Below are 19,556 nucleotides of genomic sequence, written 5' to 3'. Positions count from 1 at the left end.
TGCCCTCTGCATTTGGGCAGCATCCCCTCCTGCCAAGGAAACCATCATGCCAGCATGAAACTCAGCACATTCCCTGAGTCTGCTTATTGCTAACCGGGGCTGGAGACGGTTCCCTGGGTGTTCAGCCAATAAAGGGAACAGGCTCCCTGCTGCACCTGGTCATGGCTGTACTAAGACACCTGTGAGCTTCCCTACAGACACTCACAGCACAGTCAGCCCCTCCCCCAGAAGGAGCCCTCCTGATGCTCAACCTGAAGGGGAATGACCCTCCACAACCACTGCCCTGCGACCCACCTAGCCCAGCTCAGTTCCTATCTCCTAAAGGCCAAGCAGAAGGAGACTATTCTTTACCAAAAAAGCCCCTCCCACCCTTGCTTGTCCCTCTAGGGGTCCTGCCAGAGGGAGATGGTAAACTCCAAAGGTGGTTCATTTCACACATGGGCATTGTCCCCTTCCGTCCCGCAAACAAATCCTGACTTACAGCTGCCATGCTCAGCACAGACTGCTGGGATGAGGGGCGCAATGGAAGAGCCACAAAGGCAGCAGCACAAACAAGCTGAGATGCCAAGTGCCTCTGGCCCCACGGAGGGACCAGCCATGATTTTATTTCTTTCACAGGATACCACTGAGTCACATGTCAAAGCCCCAGTTCAGCCAATCACTTCCCACATAGATGGGATTGGCATTGCTTCAGCTCTAGAAAAGCAGGTAGAGGCCAGAGACACTGGGAGCTGACCATTCACCCAGGGTCTGGCATAGAGTAGAGCCAGGAGAATGAGAACAAGACACTATCTGCCCCAAGAATCCTGGAAAGGAGGCTGGAAAGTCACAGAGCTGCAGGCATCAATGCAGCAAGCAAGGGTGGGGCAGATTCCAAGTTTTGGAGTTGGTGGTTCAGCTGTCCAGTCCTGGCCCAGCCTCTGCTTCCTTCATCTCCACGTCTTGGGAGGCTGCAGGTTTCTTCCTCATCCCACTGCCAGTGATTTTTTTTGTCTGTGCCAGGTTCACAGCTTCAACTTTGCACAAGAGAAAAGGAAAATCATCGGTGCACATATAACAGTAGTGTAATCCCTGTCACGCTGCACATAGCCCGGCCAAGATGTGGGGGGCCCCCTCACAGAGAAGAGATCATTATCCCCACTGGACAGACTAAGAACTTAGGCTCAAAGAGATTAAGTGACTCCTCCAAAGCCATACAGGGAGTCTGTGGAGGAGGCATGAATTTGATCCGATCCCATCCCACCCGTGGTCCAGTCCAGCATTATGGATGCTGGACTAGCCAGGAAGCCCCAGAACGTTCTGGGGATTGTGGGTATCATGAGATTTTAGGAGCTGGAAGACCCTGAGCCCTGCCCCCTCTACAGAGCAGAGTCTGTCCATCCCTACTCTTAGCTTCATTTGCCCCCTTTGGGTTACTCACTCATTTCAGGACCCTGACCACACCCACCCTCCCCGAAGCCCCATGGGTCACAGCCAAGAAGGGGTTACCCTGCATGGTGGCTTTCTCCTTGGCAGCATGACGGATCTGCTTCATCAGCTTCCTTCGCTTCTTCCCTGAGAGGGTGATGTTGGCTCGCGAGCTGGAACTGTGGGGGGAGATACCCAAAGCCATATTACACCCAGAGACGGGGTAGAAGCCAGGAGAAGCAGCTGAATCAGCAGCCTCTACTACTTCCCAGCTGCAGGTGCTCACTGGAGTCCAGTGGTAACAGGGAGAGCTGCATGTTAAAACCACAGACCCCACCCCCTTCCCAGAGCTGGGAACAGAACCCAAGAGCCTTGGATCCCAGGGCCCCCTGCTCTAACCACTAGACCCCACAGCTCTCCCAAAGCTGGGGATAGAACCCAAGTGTCTGAAGAGACGGTGAGGCCTGAATGTTTCTTGGGGCCGCTGAGCTTATTCTGAGCTGGGATAGTTAAATGCCCTTCCCTGGCCCTCCGTCTCAGAGTAGTATCTGGATCCTCTGGAGGGACTCACGCACGCTTCTTCAGGTGGTGGATGGTGATCAGCCCCTTGTCCACCACAGCTCCTGTGATCTGATGCTTCCTTCTTTTCTCTTTGCTTAAAACCCGGCGTCTTTTGAAGAGGTTTTTCTTCAGCTCCTGAGGGAAGAAAGGCACAAGGCTCTTAACTCACCACCTGGCACCAGTAGCACCTCTGGCGCAGCCAAGGGGCTAGGAAACCCCAGGTGGAAGGTAGGGAGAGGGGCACAGGACACAAAGCCACAAACCCAGCAAAACAGTATAGAATTCAGATCATAATACATTTAGCAAATGACAATGCAGGAGGAGGGAGGGTCTGATGGTCACCAGCTTGTTGGGAGTCAGAGAGAATTTGGGAGTTGGCAAGAACTAAAATCCTCCACCGCCACCCATTTTCAACCCAGGGTTGGGGGAGGCAGGGAGCAAGGGCCTGGGGCTCAGCACTGCAGAAATACTATAGAACACGTGTGGGGGAAAAGGGTGACGGGGCTGGTGTCCCAAGGAAACATTGCGTTTCAGAACTGGGGATCAGGGTGTACGATTTCCGGGGGGGGGGGGGGGCGCTCAAAGACAAGATAATGGGAAGGAGGAACCCGCCAAAGAGGATCTGAGGAGCGACTGGGCATGACGCAAAGGGAGAGGCAGGGCTGAGTTATGGGGGCAATAGAGGGGCCATAGAGAGGAACCACAGGAGATGGTTTGAGGCCACGAGGGGAATCCCGTACAAGACCCATGAGAGACTGGATGATTATGGGGACTAGGAGGGCACCGGGTGGGGTACCCTGGGGAGGGCCCCGGGGGTAGGGCTGGGGCGGCTCTCAGTCACCGTTCGGGGCCGGTTGATTTTCCCTCCTGGGGTCCCCATGCTGCACCCACGTGGGCCTGGTCTCGCGGTCCCCGACGAAAGCACTTCCGGGTCCTGGAAGGTTACACCCCGTGATGTGATCATCACACTTGTCTTCCGGTTCATTCCTCCCGCCTCCCCTAGACACGTGTCCCACCTTCGTCCGGCCGCGCAGGGGATTTGAATTCGCAACGCGTTCTCTGATTGGGTCGAGCCGGATGCAGCTCTCTGATTGGGAGGCCGGCTGGCCAGTCACAACAAAGGTGCACCAGACCACGCCCCTACCCCTGCACGTGGAGTCCCTCCCTGGCCTGCCTTATAAGCAGCCGAGATAGGGCGTAAGGCACATGTGGTACGTTTCTAGTAAGAATTTTTCGCCCGATCTGGGGCTCTAAGGTGAGAGCGGTGACTGGCTGGGGCTCGGAACGGGGACGGCCAGTGGTGGCTGGATATCGGGAAGCAGGGTCCTAGGGCGGCGCCTCCTTTTCTTGGCAGGCCCGGGCGGTGCGGTGCCCGGCTCTGTAATGCTCCGGAGGCAGAGGAAGGGGATCCCATCCCCCCGGTGTTCTGTCTTCGGTGCCAGCGGCTTCCCCGTCTGCTGGTTCTATCCTCAAGCACCGGGACACGCGGCTGCGGCCCCGCGGAGAGGCTGTTTGCCCGGCTAGGGGGCTCTCCTGGGGGGTAAGGCTCCGTGCTAGGGGTTGGGGGAGGTTGGCCCTGGTGACAGATCGTGGGGAGGGGGTTTCTTACCAATCTTTTTTTCCTTCTCAGGTTCCCGCAGGGCGGGAGGACTCAGCTCTACTCTTGTCGCTAGAGCGCTCTGACGCTTGGGCTTGAAACCAGACACGACGTTATTGCAACCTCCTCTCCAGATCTGCCCTGCTGCCTCTAGACCTGCTGCCTAACGAGGGGTTGGGAGTGATTCTGCGGGTGTGAATGTCTGCACTCTTCCTTCTGTGCCCGGGGCTGTCACCTCCTAAGGCAGGGACCCCTCCTCTCTAAGGTGCCTGGCATAGTGTGTCCCTGATCCTCATGCAAATAGCACCTAGCTTGGCTTGCAACTGGCCCCATGTGGTTTGGGCTCAAACTTGAGCTCAATGGAGGAGGGGTGGAATTAATACCCCTTTCAGGGGGCTGGTAGTGATGGGCCTAGGGGTGCTGAGCCCACATGAATTAATGGGACTGGTTCTTAAGTGCCCGGGTAGTTTTGAAAATGGGATATTGGTCTCCTGTGTCACGTAGCCCTTCTGAAAATGCCTCAGTCCCTCTGTGGAAGAGCTAATGCTCCAGGTCCAATATGACACAGATATGGGGCAGGTGACTGTTCAGACTTGTCTGTTTGCACAATTTAGCAAAGAGGTCCTGGATTTAACCAACTTTGTTTCTATTTGGCTTACATCTGTTGGGCAGAGGAGAGTGTTAAGGGAAGTTGCTTTTAAAACGGGGGAGGTGTTCTAGTTTGAAGTAGTGCAAGTTTTTGCGTAGGCGGGCTTGTGGGTTGGGGGCTGAGCTGGAGTTCTGTCTGGAGGGGGCAGTGCAGCCTACTGGGGAGACCCCTGCATTGGGAGTCAGGTGGCCGTGGTTCTATTCTTTGCTCTGTTGCTGGGCGAGCTTGGTAAGTCCTGTTCGAGCCTCTGTAGCATGAGGCTTGAAGAGATCCTGACCTTGGCAAAGCAGCTGCCTCTGATCAGAAGTGCGGGGGAAGAGGGCGCGTGAACGCCTGGCACGAAAGCTCACTGAACATGCTCTTTGCGCTAATAAAGCTTTGAATGGAGTTCCTCTTGTTGGCTGGTTCTGTTTGCGGGCTAGGCATATGGGGGGGGGGGGGAAGGGGAGGACCACTCGTGTTAAAGCGCTGGCTGGCCTCCGCCGTTTCTGTGAGGAGACGTGGTGGAGCCCAAGCTGCCTGAGCGAGGAAAAGATCCCTGTGGAGCTGAACCCTCCTCTGGGGCTATGACCCAGCCACTCAGTAATGGGCGGCAGGGCCCTCCTGGGGCTGGTTAGACGGCGCAGCTCCTAGGGCGGGTGCTGCCCAGCCAGGGAGTAGAGAGGGGCCGGCACGAGGCTAATCTCTCCCCCGCCCACAGCTGCTGGTTGCTGTGAGCGAAGCCACGTAGCTTCACGGGGGGGAGGGGAACGTGCGCTCAGCTCGAGTTACAGCGGCGGGGGCCGGAGCCCAGGGCTGGGTCCTTGAGACGAGCGGCCGGGCCCGGCCTCCGCGAGCGCAGAGCCGCAGGAAGGGGGCGGGGCAGCGAGGCCCCGCCGCGCCCCAAGGAGCCGGAGTCCGGGCTTAGGCCCCGCCGCATGGCAGTGCTCATGCTCGCTCCGCGGCGCGGCCCCGCCCTGGGGCCCCTGCTCCGGCCGCTCTGCTCCTGGGCAGGTGGGTGCCAACTCCGCGGCGGAGTGATCTGGGGGGCAAAGGGCCTCCCCCCGGCAGGATGGGCTGGGATGCGTCCGGTCCCTACAGTGAGTGCTAGTTCACCCCCGGCCAGGGGTCTCCCACGTGGGGGGCGGGGGGGGACGGAGTGGGAAGGGCACAGGGAGAGGGGGGCCATGGAGTGAAGCCTGGAGGGATGGGGGTTCCCAGTCCCATTGGATCAGTTGTAGGGGCAGAAGATGGGGGTCATGGTCCCATTGGGTTTTAGACCATCATGCTGGGGGCAGGGGAGATGAGGTGGGCTCATGGGGTAAGGCTGGGAGGTGTAGGGGAGATTAGGTTGGGGGGAAGGTGGGAGTCCTGGCTTCATGGGCAGGGAGAGATGGTCTCACAGTTGGGGTGGGGGAGATGGGGAACACAGCCCTATGGGTAAGGTTAGGAGGAGATGGGATCAGATTGGGGGACAGGGGTGGGAAGGGCCCTTGCCCTATGGGGTTACTTGGGGGAGAGATGAGGACCCAGGTCATATGGAGTCAGGCTGGGTTATGATTGGGGAGATGGGATCAGACTGGGGGGAGGGGTGGTTCTAGCACTATGGGGCCAGTTGGCAGGGGGATCACAGCCCCAGAAATGGAGCATTCAGTCTCACTTACCTCATCCCCAGCTCCGCAGCATATGTGGGCTCCATGTAGGGTTGCTCCAGCAGAGCTGCCCAGAGGATTCAGGGATCATGCAGTGGGTCCCGGAGCGGAAGGACCTATTGCTGCCGAAGACTGGGAGTGGAAGAAGCTCTCGTGGCCTGGGCCCCTTGAGAGTTTTCTGGGGCCCTTTAAGCGAATGAAGGACCCTGCTCCAGGGGCCCTGAAAAACTCCCATGGGGGGCCTGGGGCAAATTGCCCCCTGGGCTCCAGGGTGGGGTTGCACCCTCTGCATCACCCAGCCACCCAAGGGGAGTCAGCAGGGGCGGCAGGGGCTCTCCAATTCCCCTCCATCATAACTCCACTGGGCTGGAATCCAGCCTAGGCCTGAGCTGAGATGGCAATCCAGGCTCTATAGAGCTTCAGACCCCTCCCCATTGGCCATGCTGGGATCTTCCCCCCTCTCCCCAGCCCATGGACTGACCCCTCTTTCCTCTCCCCAGATGGCCTGCTCCACAGCATGGCCCAGCCTGGCACATGGGACCGCTTCTACACGCAGCAGGACACAGCTGGCACCCCCAGCCATTTCAACTGGTTCTTCGACTACAGGGCCATCTCTGGGCTCCTGCTCCCGGCCCTGCGGGGGTGCAGCCCCCCTGAACCCAATCCCAGCCCCATTCGGGTGCTCGAAGTTGGCTGTGGCACTTCAGATCTGAGCCTGGGGCTATACCGGGAGTCCCCACACCCTGTCCACATCTCCTGTGTGGATGTGTCCCCTGTGGCCATCAGGTCTCTTCGCCGGCTGCTCCAGGAGGTCCCCCCACCCCGACACCCCCTCTCCCAGCTTCACCTCCATGTAGCTGATGCCACTGACCTTGACGGGGGTGGCTTTGAGGATGGTTCTTTCCACCTGGTGCTGGACAAGGGCACATGTGATTCACTGCTGCGCTGCGCCCAGGGGCCAGGCCAGGCCAGGCGGCTGGTGGCCGAGTGCCTCCGGGTGCTGCGCCTTGGGGGCAGCTTGCTGCAGTTTTCAGATGAGGACCCAGATGCCAGGGTCCCTTTCCTGGAGCAGGCTGGGGGGCCTGGTGTGACAGTGCAGGAAGTCGGGCACATTGGTGGCATGTGCTACTATGTCTACACGCTCTGCCGGCCGGCCCTGGAGACACCAACCACTGGGGCACTGAACTAGAAGGACACAGGAGACCCTGGGCTATGGGGCCCTGGATATGGGGGTGGGGAATCAGGGACCCCGCCCAAAGGGAGTTCAGGACTCAGGGTGGGGGGCATTAGGGACTAAGGGGATGATGCCTCCAGTCAGTGTGTCAGGGGACTTCCACAGCAGCATGTGCTCAGGGTGAGGGTGCCCAAGCCAGCTGGAGAATCATTAATAAAGGAATTAGCACCTTGCTGAGTCTGGCTCAGTACTCAATCCCCCTACATCTAGGGCTGGTCACCCCCAGTGTGGGCAACTCCCGCCTTGAACAGCAGCCCCCTCCTACTGCATCAGCTGGGGGCTCCACACCCCAGATGCAGGTGCCCAGGTATCGCTGCCTCCCTCCCCTCCTCAAAGCTCAGACACCACCTGGGGCCCGGAAAGTGTGGCGCTCGCAGCCCCCGGGAGCCTGGCCCCACTGGGACACTACACCTGTTCCCAGGGTCTCGCCAGCCACTTCACAGGGAGACACCACAGCTAGGACAGGAACCTTTTATTGCTGAGCTCAACAGGGGAGGAAGGGGCAGCTTATACCCACCAGCACAAACCCTGCAGGCGGCTAGACCCCCAGCTCGCCTGAGCCTTGGGCCCCCCCTGGCCATACAGAGCAGTTGCCCAGTCTGGGCCCCAGCTCCTGGAGGTGGTGGGGGCAGTGCATGCCCCATGGTGCTGCTGTTCCAGATCAAAGTCAGGCTAACTCTTGCTCACAGATGAGGGGCACTGGATTCGGCCAGGAGGGTGCCCCAGGCTGGTCTTATTCTGCCCCCTAAGGTTCTGGTGGCAGGGGGCCCATCCTCTCCTGCTGCTGTCCAGCTCCTGGGGAGGGTGTCCTCAGTCCCTGAGCTACACCCCCCCCCCCCAAGGCTACAGCTGGGTCTCTAGTGGGGTCTGGGGTTCCCTCGGCCCCTGGCAGCCTCACAGCAGCACTTCATCCAGGCTGCTCTCCAGAGCAGGGGGCCCTGAAACAAAGCACAGGGAGAGGCCTGAGGTCAGAGCCTGTGGGGCAGCACAGGAGGCAATGTGGGGCCCTGTTAGGATAATATCTATTTAAATACTAAGCCCCTCCCCTCTGTGCTCCCCAGACCCCTCCCCCCATGTCCCTAGGCCCCTCTCCTCCCCTCAGCCTCACCCTCAGGAGAAGCTGCCAGCCCCAAGCTCCACTAACCATCCAGCTCCATGCCAGCCGCGTTAACAGACCCCTCCCCAATACCTTGTGGCTTGGTGGCTTTGGCTAACTCAAACTATAGGTGGGGGGCAAAGCCCATGGGGCCAGAGCCCTGGCAGAGAATGCCCTGCCAGCTGCACCCTCAGTGAGAGGGCCCCAGCTCAGACATCCCTGCTGATCACAGTCATAGCAGGATGGCCCAAGGAGAGATGCAACAGCCCCTTGGGCAGGATGGTCCCAGGACTTTATTGGTCACAGCCACCTCCTTAAGCTCCGACCAGCTGGGCGCCCAGGCAGTAAGTGAGCTGTGGCATCCTGCGCCAGTCCTCGCAGAGGGCACCTTGCAATAGCCTGAAGAACGTCTGAAAGGTCCCTACCCCAAGGGAAAGGTCATACGAACACAGGAGCTACCATACGGGGTCAGAGCAAAGGTCCATCTAGCCCAGTATCCTGTCTCCACCAGTAACCAGTACCAGAGCTTCAGGGCGAGTGTATGGGCAATGCTGGAGAGACCCACCAGTATCTGATTCTCGAGTTTCTGGCAGTCAGAGGTTCAGGGACACCCAGAGCATGGGGTTGTGTCCCTGACCATCTTGGCTAATAGCCACTGATGGACCTATCCTCCGTGCATTCATCTAATTATTTTCTGAACCCAGTTATGCTTTTGGCCTGCACAACATCCCCAGGCAATGGGATCCTCAGGCGTGAACATCTCCTCTTGCTTGTTTTAAACCTACTGACTATTCATTGCATTGTGGGAAAAGGTAAAGGGCACGGTGTCAAATCTGGCAGGGCACTGCTCTAAGAAGGTTGTCAAACAGCAACTCAGTCATCCAAGTTGTGGGCCCGGGGAATAAGTGGCAGAATCATTCCCCCAGTCAAAGAGGCTGAGAGTGTAAGGCCAGAAGGGACCTTTAGATCATACATAGTCTGCCCTCCTGTGTAGCACAGGCTGGAGAATGTCCCCCAGCACTCCTGCATTGAGCCCAATCATTCGTATTTGACTGAAGAGCCTTCCAGAGAGGAAGCCAGCTTGTACTGGATCGGACACAGACTTCTCTTAGGGGAGAGTCCGATGATAGAGAATCTCCAGGTTATAGTCAGGAGCAGAGGACGGAAGAGGATAATGTAAGGGCCGGGTCAGATGATAAACAGTCACATAAAAAAGAATCTGGCACATCAGAAAAGGGCAGACTAATAAACAGGGGTAAGTTTTTAAAGTGCTTGTACACAAATGCTAGAAGTCTAAATAATAAGATGGGTGAACTAGAGTGCCTGGTGATAAAGGAGGATATAGATATAATAGGCATCACAGAAACCTGGTGGACTGAGAGCAATCAATGGGACACAATCATTCCAGGGTACAAAATATATCGGAAGGACAGAACAGGTCGTGCAGGGGGAGGAGTGGCACTATATGTGAAAGAAAATGTAGATTCAAATGAAGTAAAAATCTTAAGCGAATCCACATGTTCCATAGAATCTCTATGGATAGAAATTTCATGCTCTAATAAAAATATAACATTAAGAATCTATTATCGACCACCTAACCAGGACAGTAATAGTGATGATGAAATGCTAAGGGAAATTAGAGAGGCTATCTAAATTAAGAACCCAATAATAGTGGGGGATTTCAGTTATCCCCATATTGACTGGGAACATTTCACTTCAGGACGAAATGCAAAGATAAAATTTCTCAATACTTTAAATGACTGCTTCATGGAGCAGCTGGTACGGGAACTCACAAGGGGAGAGGCAACTCTATATTTAATCCTGAGTGGAGCACGGGAGCTGGTCCAAGAGGTAACTATAGCAGGACCGCTGGGAAATAGTGACCATAATACAATAGCATTCAACATCCCTGTGGTGGGAAGAACACCTCAACAGCCCAACACTGTGGCATTTAATTTCAAAAGGGGGAACTATACAAAAATGAGGGGGTTAGTTAAACAAAAGTTAAAAAGTACAGTGACTAAAGTGAAATCCCTGCAAGTTGCGTGGGCCCTTTTTAAAGACACCATAATAGAGGCCCAACTTCAATGTATACCCCAAATTAAGAAACACAGTAAAAGAACTAAAAAAGAGCCACCGTGGCTTAACAACCATGTAAAAGAAGCAGTGAGAGATAAAAAGACTTCCTTTAAAAAGTGGAAGTCAAATCCTAGTGAGGCAAATAGAAAGGAGCACAAACACTGCCAACTTAAGTGCAAGAGTGTAATAAGAAAAGCCAAAGAGGAGTTTGAAGAACGGCTAGCCAAAAACTCCAAAGGTAATAACAAAATGTTTTTTAAGTACATCAGAAGCAGGAAGCCAGCTAAACAACCAGTGGGGCCCCTTGACGATCAAAATACAAAAGGAGCGCTTAAAGACGATAAAGTCATTGCGGAGAAACTAAATGGATTCTTTGCTTCAGTCTTCACGGCTGAGGATGTTAGGGAGATTCCCAAACCTGAGCTGGCTTTTGTAGGTGACAAATCTGAGGAACTGTCACAGATTGAAGTGTCACTAGAGGAGGTTTTGGAATTAATTGATAAACTCAACATTAACAAGTCACCGGGACCAGATGGCATTCACCCAAGAGTTCTGAAAGAACTCAAATGTGAAGTTGCGGAACTATTAACTAAGGTTTGCAACCTGTCCTTTAAATCGGCTTCGGTACCCAATGACTGGAAGTTAGCTAATGTAACACCAATATTTAAAAAGGGCTCTAGAGGTGATCCCAGCAATTACAGACGGTAAGTCTAACATCGGTACCGGGCAAATTAGTTGAAACAATAGTTAAGAATAAAATTGTCAGACACATAGAAAAACAAACTGTTGAGCAGTAGTCAACATGGTTTCTGTAAAGGAAAATTGTGTCTTACTAATCTATTAGAGTTCTTTGAAGGGGTCAACAAACATGTGGACAAGGGGGATCCGGTGGACATAGTGTACTTAGATTTCCAGAAAGCCTCTGACAAGGTCCCTCACCAAAGGCTCTTACGTAAATTAAGCTGTCATGGGATAAAAGGGAAGGTCCTTTCATGGATTTAGAACTGGTTAAAAGACAGGGAACAAAGGGTAGGAATTAATGGTAAATTCTCAGAATGGAGAGGGGTAACTAGTGGTGTTCCCCAAGGGTCAGTCCTAGGACCAATCCTATTCAATTTATTCATAAATGATCTGCAGAAAGGGGTAAACAGTGAGGTGGCAAAGTTTGCAGATGATACTAAACTGCTCAAGATAGTTAAGACCAAAACAGATTGTGAAGAACTTCAAAAAGATCTCACAAAACTAAGTGAGTGGGCAACAAAATGGCAAATGAAATTTAATGTGGATAAATGTAAAGTAATGCATATTGGAAAAAAATAACCCCAACTATACATACAATATGATGGGGGCTAATTTAGCTACAACGAGTCAGGAAAAAGATCTTGGAGTCATCGTGGATAGTTCTCTGAAGATGTCCACGCAGTGTGCAGAGGCAGTCAAAAAAGCAAACAGAATGTTAGGAATCATTAAAAAGGGGATAGAGAATAAGACTGAGACTATAGTATTGCCCTTATATAAATCCATGGTACACCCACATCTCCAATACTGTGTACAGATGTGGTCTCCTCACCTCAAAAAAGATATTCTAGCACTAGAAAAGGTTCAGAAAAGGGCAACTAAAATGATTAGGGGTTTGGAGAGGGTCCCATACGAGGAAAGATTAAAGAGGCTAGGACTCTTCAGCTTGGAAAAGAGAAGACTAAGGGGGGATATGATAGAGGTATATAAAATCATGAGTGATGTTGAGAAAGTGGATAAGGAAAAGTTATTTACTTATTCCCATAATACAAGAACTAGGGGTCACCAAATGAAATTAATAGGCAGCAGGTTTTAAACAAATAAAAGGAAGTTCTTCTTCACGCAGCGCATAGTCAACTTGTGGAACTCCTTACCTGAGGAGGTTGTGAAGGCTAGGACTATAACAATGTTTAAAAGGGAACTGGATAAATTCATGGTGGCTAAGTCTATAAATGGCTATTAGCCAGGATGGGTAAGGAATGGTGTCCCTAGCCTCTGTTTGTCAGAGGATGGAGATGGATGGCAGGAGAGAGATCACTTGATCATTGCCTGTTAGGTTCACTCCCTCTGGGGCACCTGGCATTGGCCACTGTCGGTAGACAGATACTGGGCTAGATGGACCTTTGATCTGACCCGGTACGGCCGTTCTTATGTTCTTATGGAGATGGAAACTCTACCCCTGCCCTGGGGAGCTTGTTCCAATATTCAATCGCCTGTCCTGGGACAAATTTGGGCCTTGTTTCTAACTTAAGTTACTCTGACTTCAGCTTCCAGCCACTGTTTTTGTTCTGCCTGCCTCTGTGCAGTTTGAGCCCTTCTCTACTTGCTGTTTTCTCCCCACGAAGGCCTCAGACACCTGAGCTAAACAGGCAGAGTTCTTTCAGTCTCCCACTGGCAGGCATTTTCTCCTGCCCTCCAGATCCCCTCCAATTCTCCAATGTGGCCCTCAGAGCCCCAGGATCAGGCTCACCAATACCCTGTACAGAGGAAAATCCCTCCTAGGGCTTGTCTGCTCTTGGAAATTGACCCACTAGCTATTTCGGGATAAGCCCCATGTGAACACTGGGCGTGGACTGAGCTAAGCAGGATCACGGCCCTCTCACTCCAGAATGTCCAAGGAGCTATTTTGGTACATTTCCAGGCACTAACAAGCCCCTCCCTGCCTTTTTGCCTCCTATAGCTCCTCTGGCAGCTTCCTTCAAGGCCCCAGCAGACCCCTGGACTCAGCAGCCAGCTGGATCCCCTCCACACTCCCCTCACAATTTGACCATGGCTGAGGCACTGAATGGAGATGGAGAGCAGGTCCAGCCCCACGCCCTGACCTCCTAATAGCCTCATAGATACACTGAATGGGGGAGGGGCTCCTGCAGCACATCCCACCCCCCAGAGCTTTATGGAGCCACAGTCCCCTCCCAATGGGGCTCTCGCCATGGAGGCTGGGGAGCCCAGATCCTGAGGTGCCTCCAAAACAAAGGGTTCTGGTCTGTATCCCACGGTCCTGTTGATCCAGGCCCCGGCCCCCAGACTCTCCCAGCCCCGCCCTGCCCCCCAGGCTCTCCCAGCCTTGCCCCTCACTCTCCAGGCCCCAGCCCTGCCCTCCAGACTCACCAGGCCCCGGCCCTGCTGCTTGCTCCTCTTCATCAGTGAAGAGCTCGTCCTCGCCCTCCAGCAGCAGGAAGTCATCTGGGGGCCAGCGCAGCTCCCCGCTCTCCACCTCTCCCACCTCTGTGGGTTCCACCACAATGGACGGCAGCCGGGCCTTCCCCTGCACTGGGCTTCCAAGGGGGCCTTCGCATGGCTTCCTGGGGGGAGGATCTTTGCACATCTCCTTGCATGGCCCTTCACATGGCTCCATGGGGGGATCCCTGCACAGCTCCCAGGGAGGAGTGTCCTCACACAGCTCCACGCACGCCACCTTGCACGGCTCCCTTTGGGGATCATCGCACATCGCCTCGCACAGCTCCTCAGGGAGACCTTTGCACAACTCCTCGCACGGCCCTGTAGGGGCGCCTTTGCCCCTCTCACATGGCTCCAGGAAGAACTAGGCACAGCGGATAAGGGGGTTGGTTTGGGCGCTGCGGGAGCCTAGCTACCCAGAGACCTGGAATGGCATGGGGGAAGGCAGGGCAGTAAGGCCCTGATATGAGAATGGGGATCTGGATCTGATCCACAAGAGGTGGGGGCAGCAGCGCAGGGGGCTCTGTACTGCGGGGCTCACCTAGCTCTCCATGGGGGCCTCATCCCAGAGGACCCAGTGGGGGGGATGTCCCAGGAAGGGGGTGTCTCACCTGGTTCTTTGCGGGAGGCTCTGTCTGGATGGGGCTCCTTCCCACTTCTGATAGCCACTGCATCTCCTGGTCAGTGCTGCGGGGCCGGGCCAGGCTGTTCTGCCCTGGGATTGCCACAGGTAGCTGGGTGGGGGTGCAGGCCTCACCAGGGGTCAGCACTGCCTGGGATGGAGCACCACCACAATCCAGAGTTCTTTCAGCCATGGCGATGCTGGGGGTAGAAACGGGGGATTAGAGCTAGGAATGGCCCCGTCTCCTTCCTCCACCCAGCCAGGGTTAAGCCCCACGTCTATTCCCCAAGATCCAAGCCCTAAAGTTCAGACACCTCTGCACTAGGAATTCAGGCCCTTCACCAGATTGTGGGGGGGGGGAGAGGATTCCCCACACCACAGAATCCCATATACACACACTGGGACTACTGGTCCTTCCACTGTAGGGGATCCCAAGCTGCACAGACCCCACACAGAGGGACTCCCAGCCCTCCCCGGGGGGGGGGGGGAGGAGCACTTCCCTGCCCCAAAGAGCCTCACTGTGACACCCCCAATCCTTGCCAGGGGTCACCTCCCCCTTTCAGCTAGACTATCATCCCATTCCTCCCTGAGAAGCCCCATTATGGGGACAGAGGGAGTATGTGCCTGCGCTGACACACACACACACACACCCCGTAGCACCCCGGTTGGTCACTCACCATCAGGCACTGCCGTGGGCCATCGCAGGATGTGCGGGGATTACAGGGCCCAGCAGTCCCCAGGGCAAGGAGCTGACAGATGCTCCAGGCGCCGTAATCGCTTTGTCCTGACACCAAGCTAATCCTCTGGGCACAACCCCCCTATGGTGTGGTGTGGTGAGGGGGGGGGAGCTGGGATAGAGGGTTGAGGGATGGATTCCCCAAGTCAATGCTCCCTGCTAGGACCCTTTGCATTGTTAGTGCCCCCTAACCTGACAAGAGCACCCCTGCTGGGCCCCCCTGTACTCCCAGCCCTTGGATCCCCCCTGCATTCAATACTCCCCACCCCAGGGAGAGTGCTCTCCTCTTGGATCCCCATCTCCCTGGACTTCACTCTCAGCCCTGGGTCCCACCCCATGCCATCCCCCATACTATGAGGACTGCCTGCTGCAGGGAGATGTTCCCATCCCCTGCACCTACAGACTAAGGTGGGAGCCCAGATCGGGGCAGGGGCAGCTGCTGCCCTGGGCAGGAGTTGTCCCAGGACATGGATAATTACCTGATGGGAGGATTGGAATCAGGGCTTCAGTTAATCATCTAGTGACCTCATGGGAACTGCCCAAGCAGCTAACTGGCTGTCCTGGAGGTGGGGGAGCTCTTTAAAGACCAGATGGGGGACCCAGATCTCAGCCTTTGGCATGAAGCTTGCACACCCAAGGGCAAGGCCACTGGATCCCTGGGGCTGCTCCAGCCATTGGGGGGCGGGGGAAGAGAGTGAATCAGCAGATGCAGGCTGGCTTTCACCATGAACTGAGTCAGGGCAGGACTGGATTAATTTGTCAGCCATGGAGCAATGTACAGGGTCCAAGAGCCCCTGGGATCAGGAAGGCCCACCTCAAGCTTTGTTCAGTTTCCAGGTCCCCCCGTGGCCCCATTTCCCTGTCATGCCCAGGTCTAAGACAGCCCGATTACATGACTCCCAAAGTTTAAAGGGCCTTAATGGGATTAGGGTGATGAGCCCTGGACAGATTAGAGAAGCCACCATGGGGCACATTCACAGCATCATGGGCTGTGGGAGAAATACCCCCACCCCTTCCCAGACCATTCTCCATCATTACAGACCTCAAGATGGGGAGCCTCAGAACCAATGATTTCCCCACTGACGGATGGGGACAGAAGTTTGGGTGCCCCCTACTCCCACTTGCAGGTGCAAATGCTTCCCAGGGAGGACCAGGGCACAAATCCCCACCCCCTCCCCCCACATGGTGGAGAGGGACCACAACAGAGCTGCCTTCAGGACAGAGGGTCCCCTGGCCAGGTGCAGCACTGGGCTTGATCAGATGAAATCCATTTGGCTCATTCGTGTCTCCCTAGTGCACTGCCCAAGACTAATGCAGAACAGAGTCAGCGGAGCCCTGATGCACGAGGTTTAGGGGTTGTCTGAGGGAAGCCTGGCCTGGGGAAGCCCAGTCACAGGAAGAGGCAGGGAGAGGGGTCAGTGGAACTAACTACAGAGGAACTAAGGCCTCCGTAGGTGCTGAGCATAGCAGCAGCCTAGGCAGACTGAGACCTGCACAAATACTCCTCTGTGCCTCTCCAGACGGGGCTGCCTGGGCAGGGAAAGCTTGTGTCACCCCCTGCCAACATGCTTCCCTCCGACTGCTCTCTGAGGGGGGCAGCACGTTTGGGGATTTGGGTGCCTGCCCAGCGGGGACCAGAGCAGGCACAGTGACCTAGCCACAAAACAGCTCCACCCCTTTCTATGATGGGGGAGCAGGTATCTGGCCCGTCCTAGCCCCACACCACCCCCTTTATGCTGGGTGGTTTGGTCCACCCACGCCCCCTGCCCTATGGTGGGAGATCGGGCCGTCTGGCCCAGCCACACACCCTCTCTGCAGTGGGGGGAGCGGATAGTCTAGCCCAGTACACAACCCTCTCTATGGCATGTAAATCCTCTTATCTCTATGGTTGCAATAGGACTCTCTGGCCCACCAGTCCCTCCTTTCCATGGTAGCAAAAATCGAACTTTCTGGCCCCACTCCGCTGTCTCTCTATAGTAGCAAAAGGGGGCGCTCTATCCATAGCGCATGCTCTCTATGGTGGTGCCTGGCTCATACCGCCACTCTATGGTAGTATGACAGGACCCCTCCCCCACTCTCTCTGGTTACCTTCTGTCCGCCCCATCCCCCGGGAGCCCCGAACTCTGTGGCGGCTCAGGGTGTTTCATACCGCGCCCCAATGGAACTCCTGCGACGCCTGGTGCTCGGGAGCCTGATGGTGGCAGGGACCACGGGGCTGGGGGTCGTGGCCTGGGCGCTGGCAATGCCGCGGGAGCAGCGCAGGCGGGAGATGGCCAAGGTGAGGGGACCTGGAAACTACCTCCCCTGGGGCGGGTCACGGAGGAGGGGGGCCTGGAAACCAAAATGTCTTGGGTCAGGGAGAAGGGAACTAGAAATTGCCGCTCCCCTCTCTTTTCAGGGAGATGGGGGAGGTCTAGAAACCACCAAACACCTCGTCCCCCTCCCTTCTCTCCTCAGGAGCTGCCGGAGACAAACCCCCTGCGCTGGGCGGAGAGGCGACACCAGAATGAGCTGGTAATGGCAGCGATCAAAGAGGCAGCTGAAACAAATGAGAATGTGGCCCGGCGGCCTTCACCGGACTGGAGCAAGTGACACCCGACCATCACCCTCCCAAATGGGAGCCAAGGCAACTGGTCCTGAGACGGAGCAGGCTGCATTTTCCATCCCTGAAGCCATCTGTGGTCTCCCACAGGCCAGAATGGGATGGACACTCCCTGGCTGTCAGCTGCTGTTATGATCAGTGACCATTATGCTGACGGGGGGCCTCTGTCTCTTATTCCCAGCCCCTGGTTACACCCACTGGGTATAGGGGTCATGCAGATCTGACAGAGCAAAAACTACAGCATGGGGTAAAGAAGCAGCATTTTCAGGTCTTTAATAAACTAACCTAGTAACGTTGTAAAGACCTGTCTGTTGTCCTAGTTCAAGCAGCTGGTGCAATGGGGTTGCTGCCTCTTATGCTAATCATCATGCCTCCCACAGAACTGAATTTTGATAATATCCAGGCAGCTGGGGGGAGATGCCCCTCCCAGCAGGCTAAAAACTGCACAGGCTGATATTGTTATTCCTCCACCTTTCCCACTCTGCTGTTGTGTCTTATTACCCGGTGAGGGTTTGGCTTTTCTATTGCAAGATCTTTGGTGTAGGGTCTGTTATTTGCTCTAAGTCTTTAAAGCCCCCAGCACAATGGGATCCTGGCATGACTGGCCTTCAGCAACAGAAACATTAAGTAATTGTAGCTTTATGCTTCCTTCTGTCAGTTTGGTGTACCTACTTCTCATGGTATACTGGGATTGTGCACTTGGGGTAGGGGCCAGCTCTTCCCCATAGATCCCTGATGGGAGCTTCTAGATGTAGAGAATGCTGCAGTTCATATTCTCAGCAGCACAGGCTATCATGAGTGTAGCACACCTGCCTCTTCCCCTAAGTTAAACTCAAAGCCTTGGTTCTTATCTTCAGTGTGCTCCATGGCTGAGCCCAAGTTGCCTAAAGCTTCAGGACCAGTAGAGCAGAGCACTCTGCTCCTCAGGCACAACAGAACTCTGGCATCAGTTTGTCTGTACAAGAGACAGTGCTTCCCAGGGGGCTGATCCCAGGTTGTAATAAACTCCCCCTGGAACTAAGAATCAACCCAAATTTCCCCATCTTCCACTCCAACGGTCTGGGCCACATCTCCAACCTGCCTTTGTGAACACCCGCACATAGAATATATCATCTCTAAAAAAACCCCAGCCATAATGATAGCAGTAACAAAAATCTTTGCTCCTCCTTGTAGAAAGAACCAGCTGTGGCAAATGTTAGTCATATCACTTAATGCATCATTCACAAAGAAGCCAGATGCCCCAGGGAATAGGGCTGTATAAGAACCAGAATGGAGCAGAGTTGGTGCTACTGCAGTGCAAAGGAATAATGATAATGTTGAATAATAGTTAATACAGTTAATAAAGTTTTTGATATAAATAAAAAACTACTTAAGCCTCCTGTTGCTTTGTGCCCTGGCCTGTGCCCCTTGCTCTGGTATCAATTCAGACTATACTGAAGGAACCATGTTTGATTATTTATAGGATAATCCCAGTAAAGGGTGAGACTTGTATCAATAATGTACACTATTAAGGGCAAAACAAAACCTTGCAACAGCTCCTGAGAATTCCAAATTTTCCAACCCAAGCTTATGCTCATGCTGTGTTCCCTACAGCACCCCTGCTGGGGGAGTCTGGGTCTGGAGTACCTGAGAACTCCTCTCACAGTCAGTATTCCTGTCCTGCTTCTTACGCTACCCCATGCTGGGAGAAGCCAGACCTGGAGTATCTGAGAACTCCCTCCCTCCAGCTCACTCTGCTGGGAGAGGCTGGAACTAGAGTAGCCAGGAGCTACCCTCACAGCCAACGCTCCTGGTCCCAGATGTTTGTGTAGCTGGGGACATGTAATGGTTCTACCTCAGCCCCACAAAGAGCTTGTCATGGGGACCTGGAGCTGTAGGGCTCTCTTCAACTTTCCTCATCTTCCCTGCGGTGCAGTCTGGGTTCCAGTTCCTCTGGGGGCAATGGAGCTGTCCCAGGAGGGGAGACTGTTTCCATCAGGGTATGCCCAAGAGGGGCCTTAGACAGATGCCGTCAGGGATGGAGGGGGTCTTGGGAAGGGCAGGTTCTTCAGAGCACGGAACTATCCGCGAGTAGGCGACACTGACAGACGGACACTAGACGCTGTGACACCGCACCCTCACAGTGTTTCCTGTTCCGGTCTTCCGCT

General features: G+C 54.9%; 4 protein-coding genes and 1 non-coding gene across 16 annotated transcripts; 3 read left to right on the top strand and 2 right to left on the bottom strand.

Annotated features, from left to right (window-relative positions):
• Positions 1 to 557: 557 nt before the first annotated feature.
• C7H11orf98 (chromosome 7 C11orf98 homolog) lies at positions 558 to 2,968 on the bottom strand. Its single transcript, XM_039547574.1, is given in 5 exon segments — positions 558 to 1,016; positions 1,489 to 1,586; positions 1,979 to 2,103; positions 2,860 to 2,880; positions 2,882 to 2,968. Coding segments are annotated over 5 exon segments (438 nt in total). The 5' UTR covers positions 2,954 to 2,968; the 3' UTR covers positions 558 to 894.
• A 13-nt stretch (positions 2,969 to 2,981) lies between these two features.
• CSKMT (citrate synthase lysine methyltransferase) lies at positions 2,982 to 7,549 on the top strand. Of its 5 annotated transcripts, none has more exons than XM_039547562.1 (3): positions 2,982 to 3,179; positions 3,599 to 5,207; positions 6,346 to 7,064. In XM_039547562.1, the coding sequence occupies exons 2-3, from the start codon at positions 5,132 to 5,134 to the stop codon at positions 7,032 to 7,034; spliced, it is 765 nt and encodes a 254-aa protein (XP_039403496.1). In that variant the 5' UTR covers positions 2,982 to 3,179; positions 3,599 to 5,131; the 3' UTR covers positions 7,035 to 7,064. The 5 variants fall into 5 exon arrangements, with proteins under 5 accessions (XP_039403496.1, XP_039403495.1, XP_039403499.1 ...); XM_039547561.1 differs by having other exon boundaries at positions 2,982 to 3,223; XM_039547565.1 differs by having other exon boundaries at positions 2,986 to 3,223; positions 3,599 to 3,830; positions 6,346 to 7,549.
• LOC120369586 lies at positions 3,306 to 3,455 on the top strand. The gene has a single exon (XR_005583259.1). It is a non-coding gene; the product is annotated as a small nucleolar RNA SNORA57 (small nucleolar RNA).
• Positions 7,550 to 7,884: 335 nt separating the features above from the next.
• Positions 7,885 to 19,540, bottom strand: LOC120409452. 8 transcript variants are annotated; one of them, XM_039547570.1, is made up of 5 exons: positions 16,957 to 16,971; positions 14,749 to 14,889; positions 14,061 to 14,271; positions 13,381 to 13,813; positions 7,885 to 8,017 (listed from the first exon to the last, which is right to left on the bottom strand). In XM_039547570.1, exons 3-5 carry the CDS (start codon positions 14,262 to 14,264, stop codon positions 7,974 to 7,976), a joined length of 681 nt encoding a protein of 226 aa, XP_039403504.1. In that variant the 5' UTR covers positions 14,265 to 14,271; positions 14,749 to 14,889; positions 16,957 to 16,971; the 3' UTR covers positions 7,885 to 7,973. The 8 variants fall into 8 exon arrangements, with proteins under 8 accessions (XP_039403504.1, XP_039403502.1, XP_039403503.1 ...); XM_039547568.1 differs by lacking the exon at positions 16,957 to 16,971 and adding an exon at positions 15,287 to 16,842 and having other exon boundaries at positions 14,749 to 14,919; XM_039547569.1 differs by lacking the exon at positions 16,957 to 16,971 and adding an exon at positions 15,287 to 16,842.
• On the top strand, positions 16,866 to 18,735 carry LOC120409456 (ubiquinol-cytochrome-c reductase complex assembly factor 3). The gene is made up of 2 exons (XM_039547576.1): positions 16,866 to 17,085; positions 17,265 to 18,735. The coding sequence occupies exons 1-2, from the start codon at positions 16,966 to 16,968 to the stop codon at positions 17,397 to 17,399; spliced, it is 255 nt and encodes an 84-aa protein (XP_039403510.1). The 5' UTR covers positions 16,866 to 16,965; the 3' UTR covers positions 17,400 to 18,735.
• Positions 19,541 to 19,556: the final 16 nt, after the last annotated feature.

Source organism: Mauremys reevesii, linkage group 7 (assembly GCF_016161935.1).
Source record: "Mauremys reevesii isolate NIE-2019 linkage group 7, ASM1616193v1, whole genome shotgun sequence".
NCBI classification, from domain to species: Eukaryota; Metazoa; Chordata; order Testudines; family Geoemydidae; genus Mauremys; species Mauremys reevesii.
Note: the sequence above shows the minus strand (reverse complement) of the source record. Positions and strands in the feature narration are given on the sequence as shown.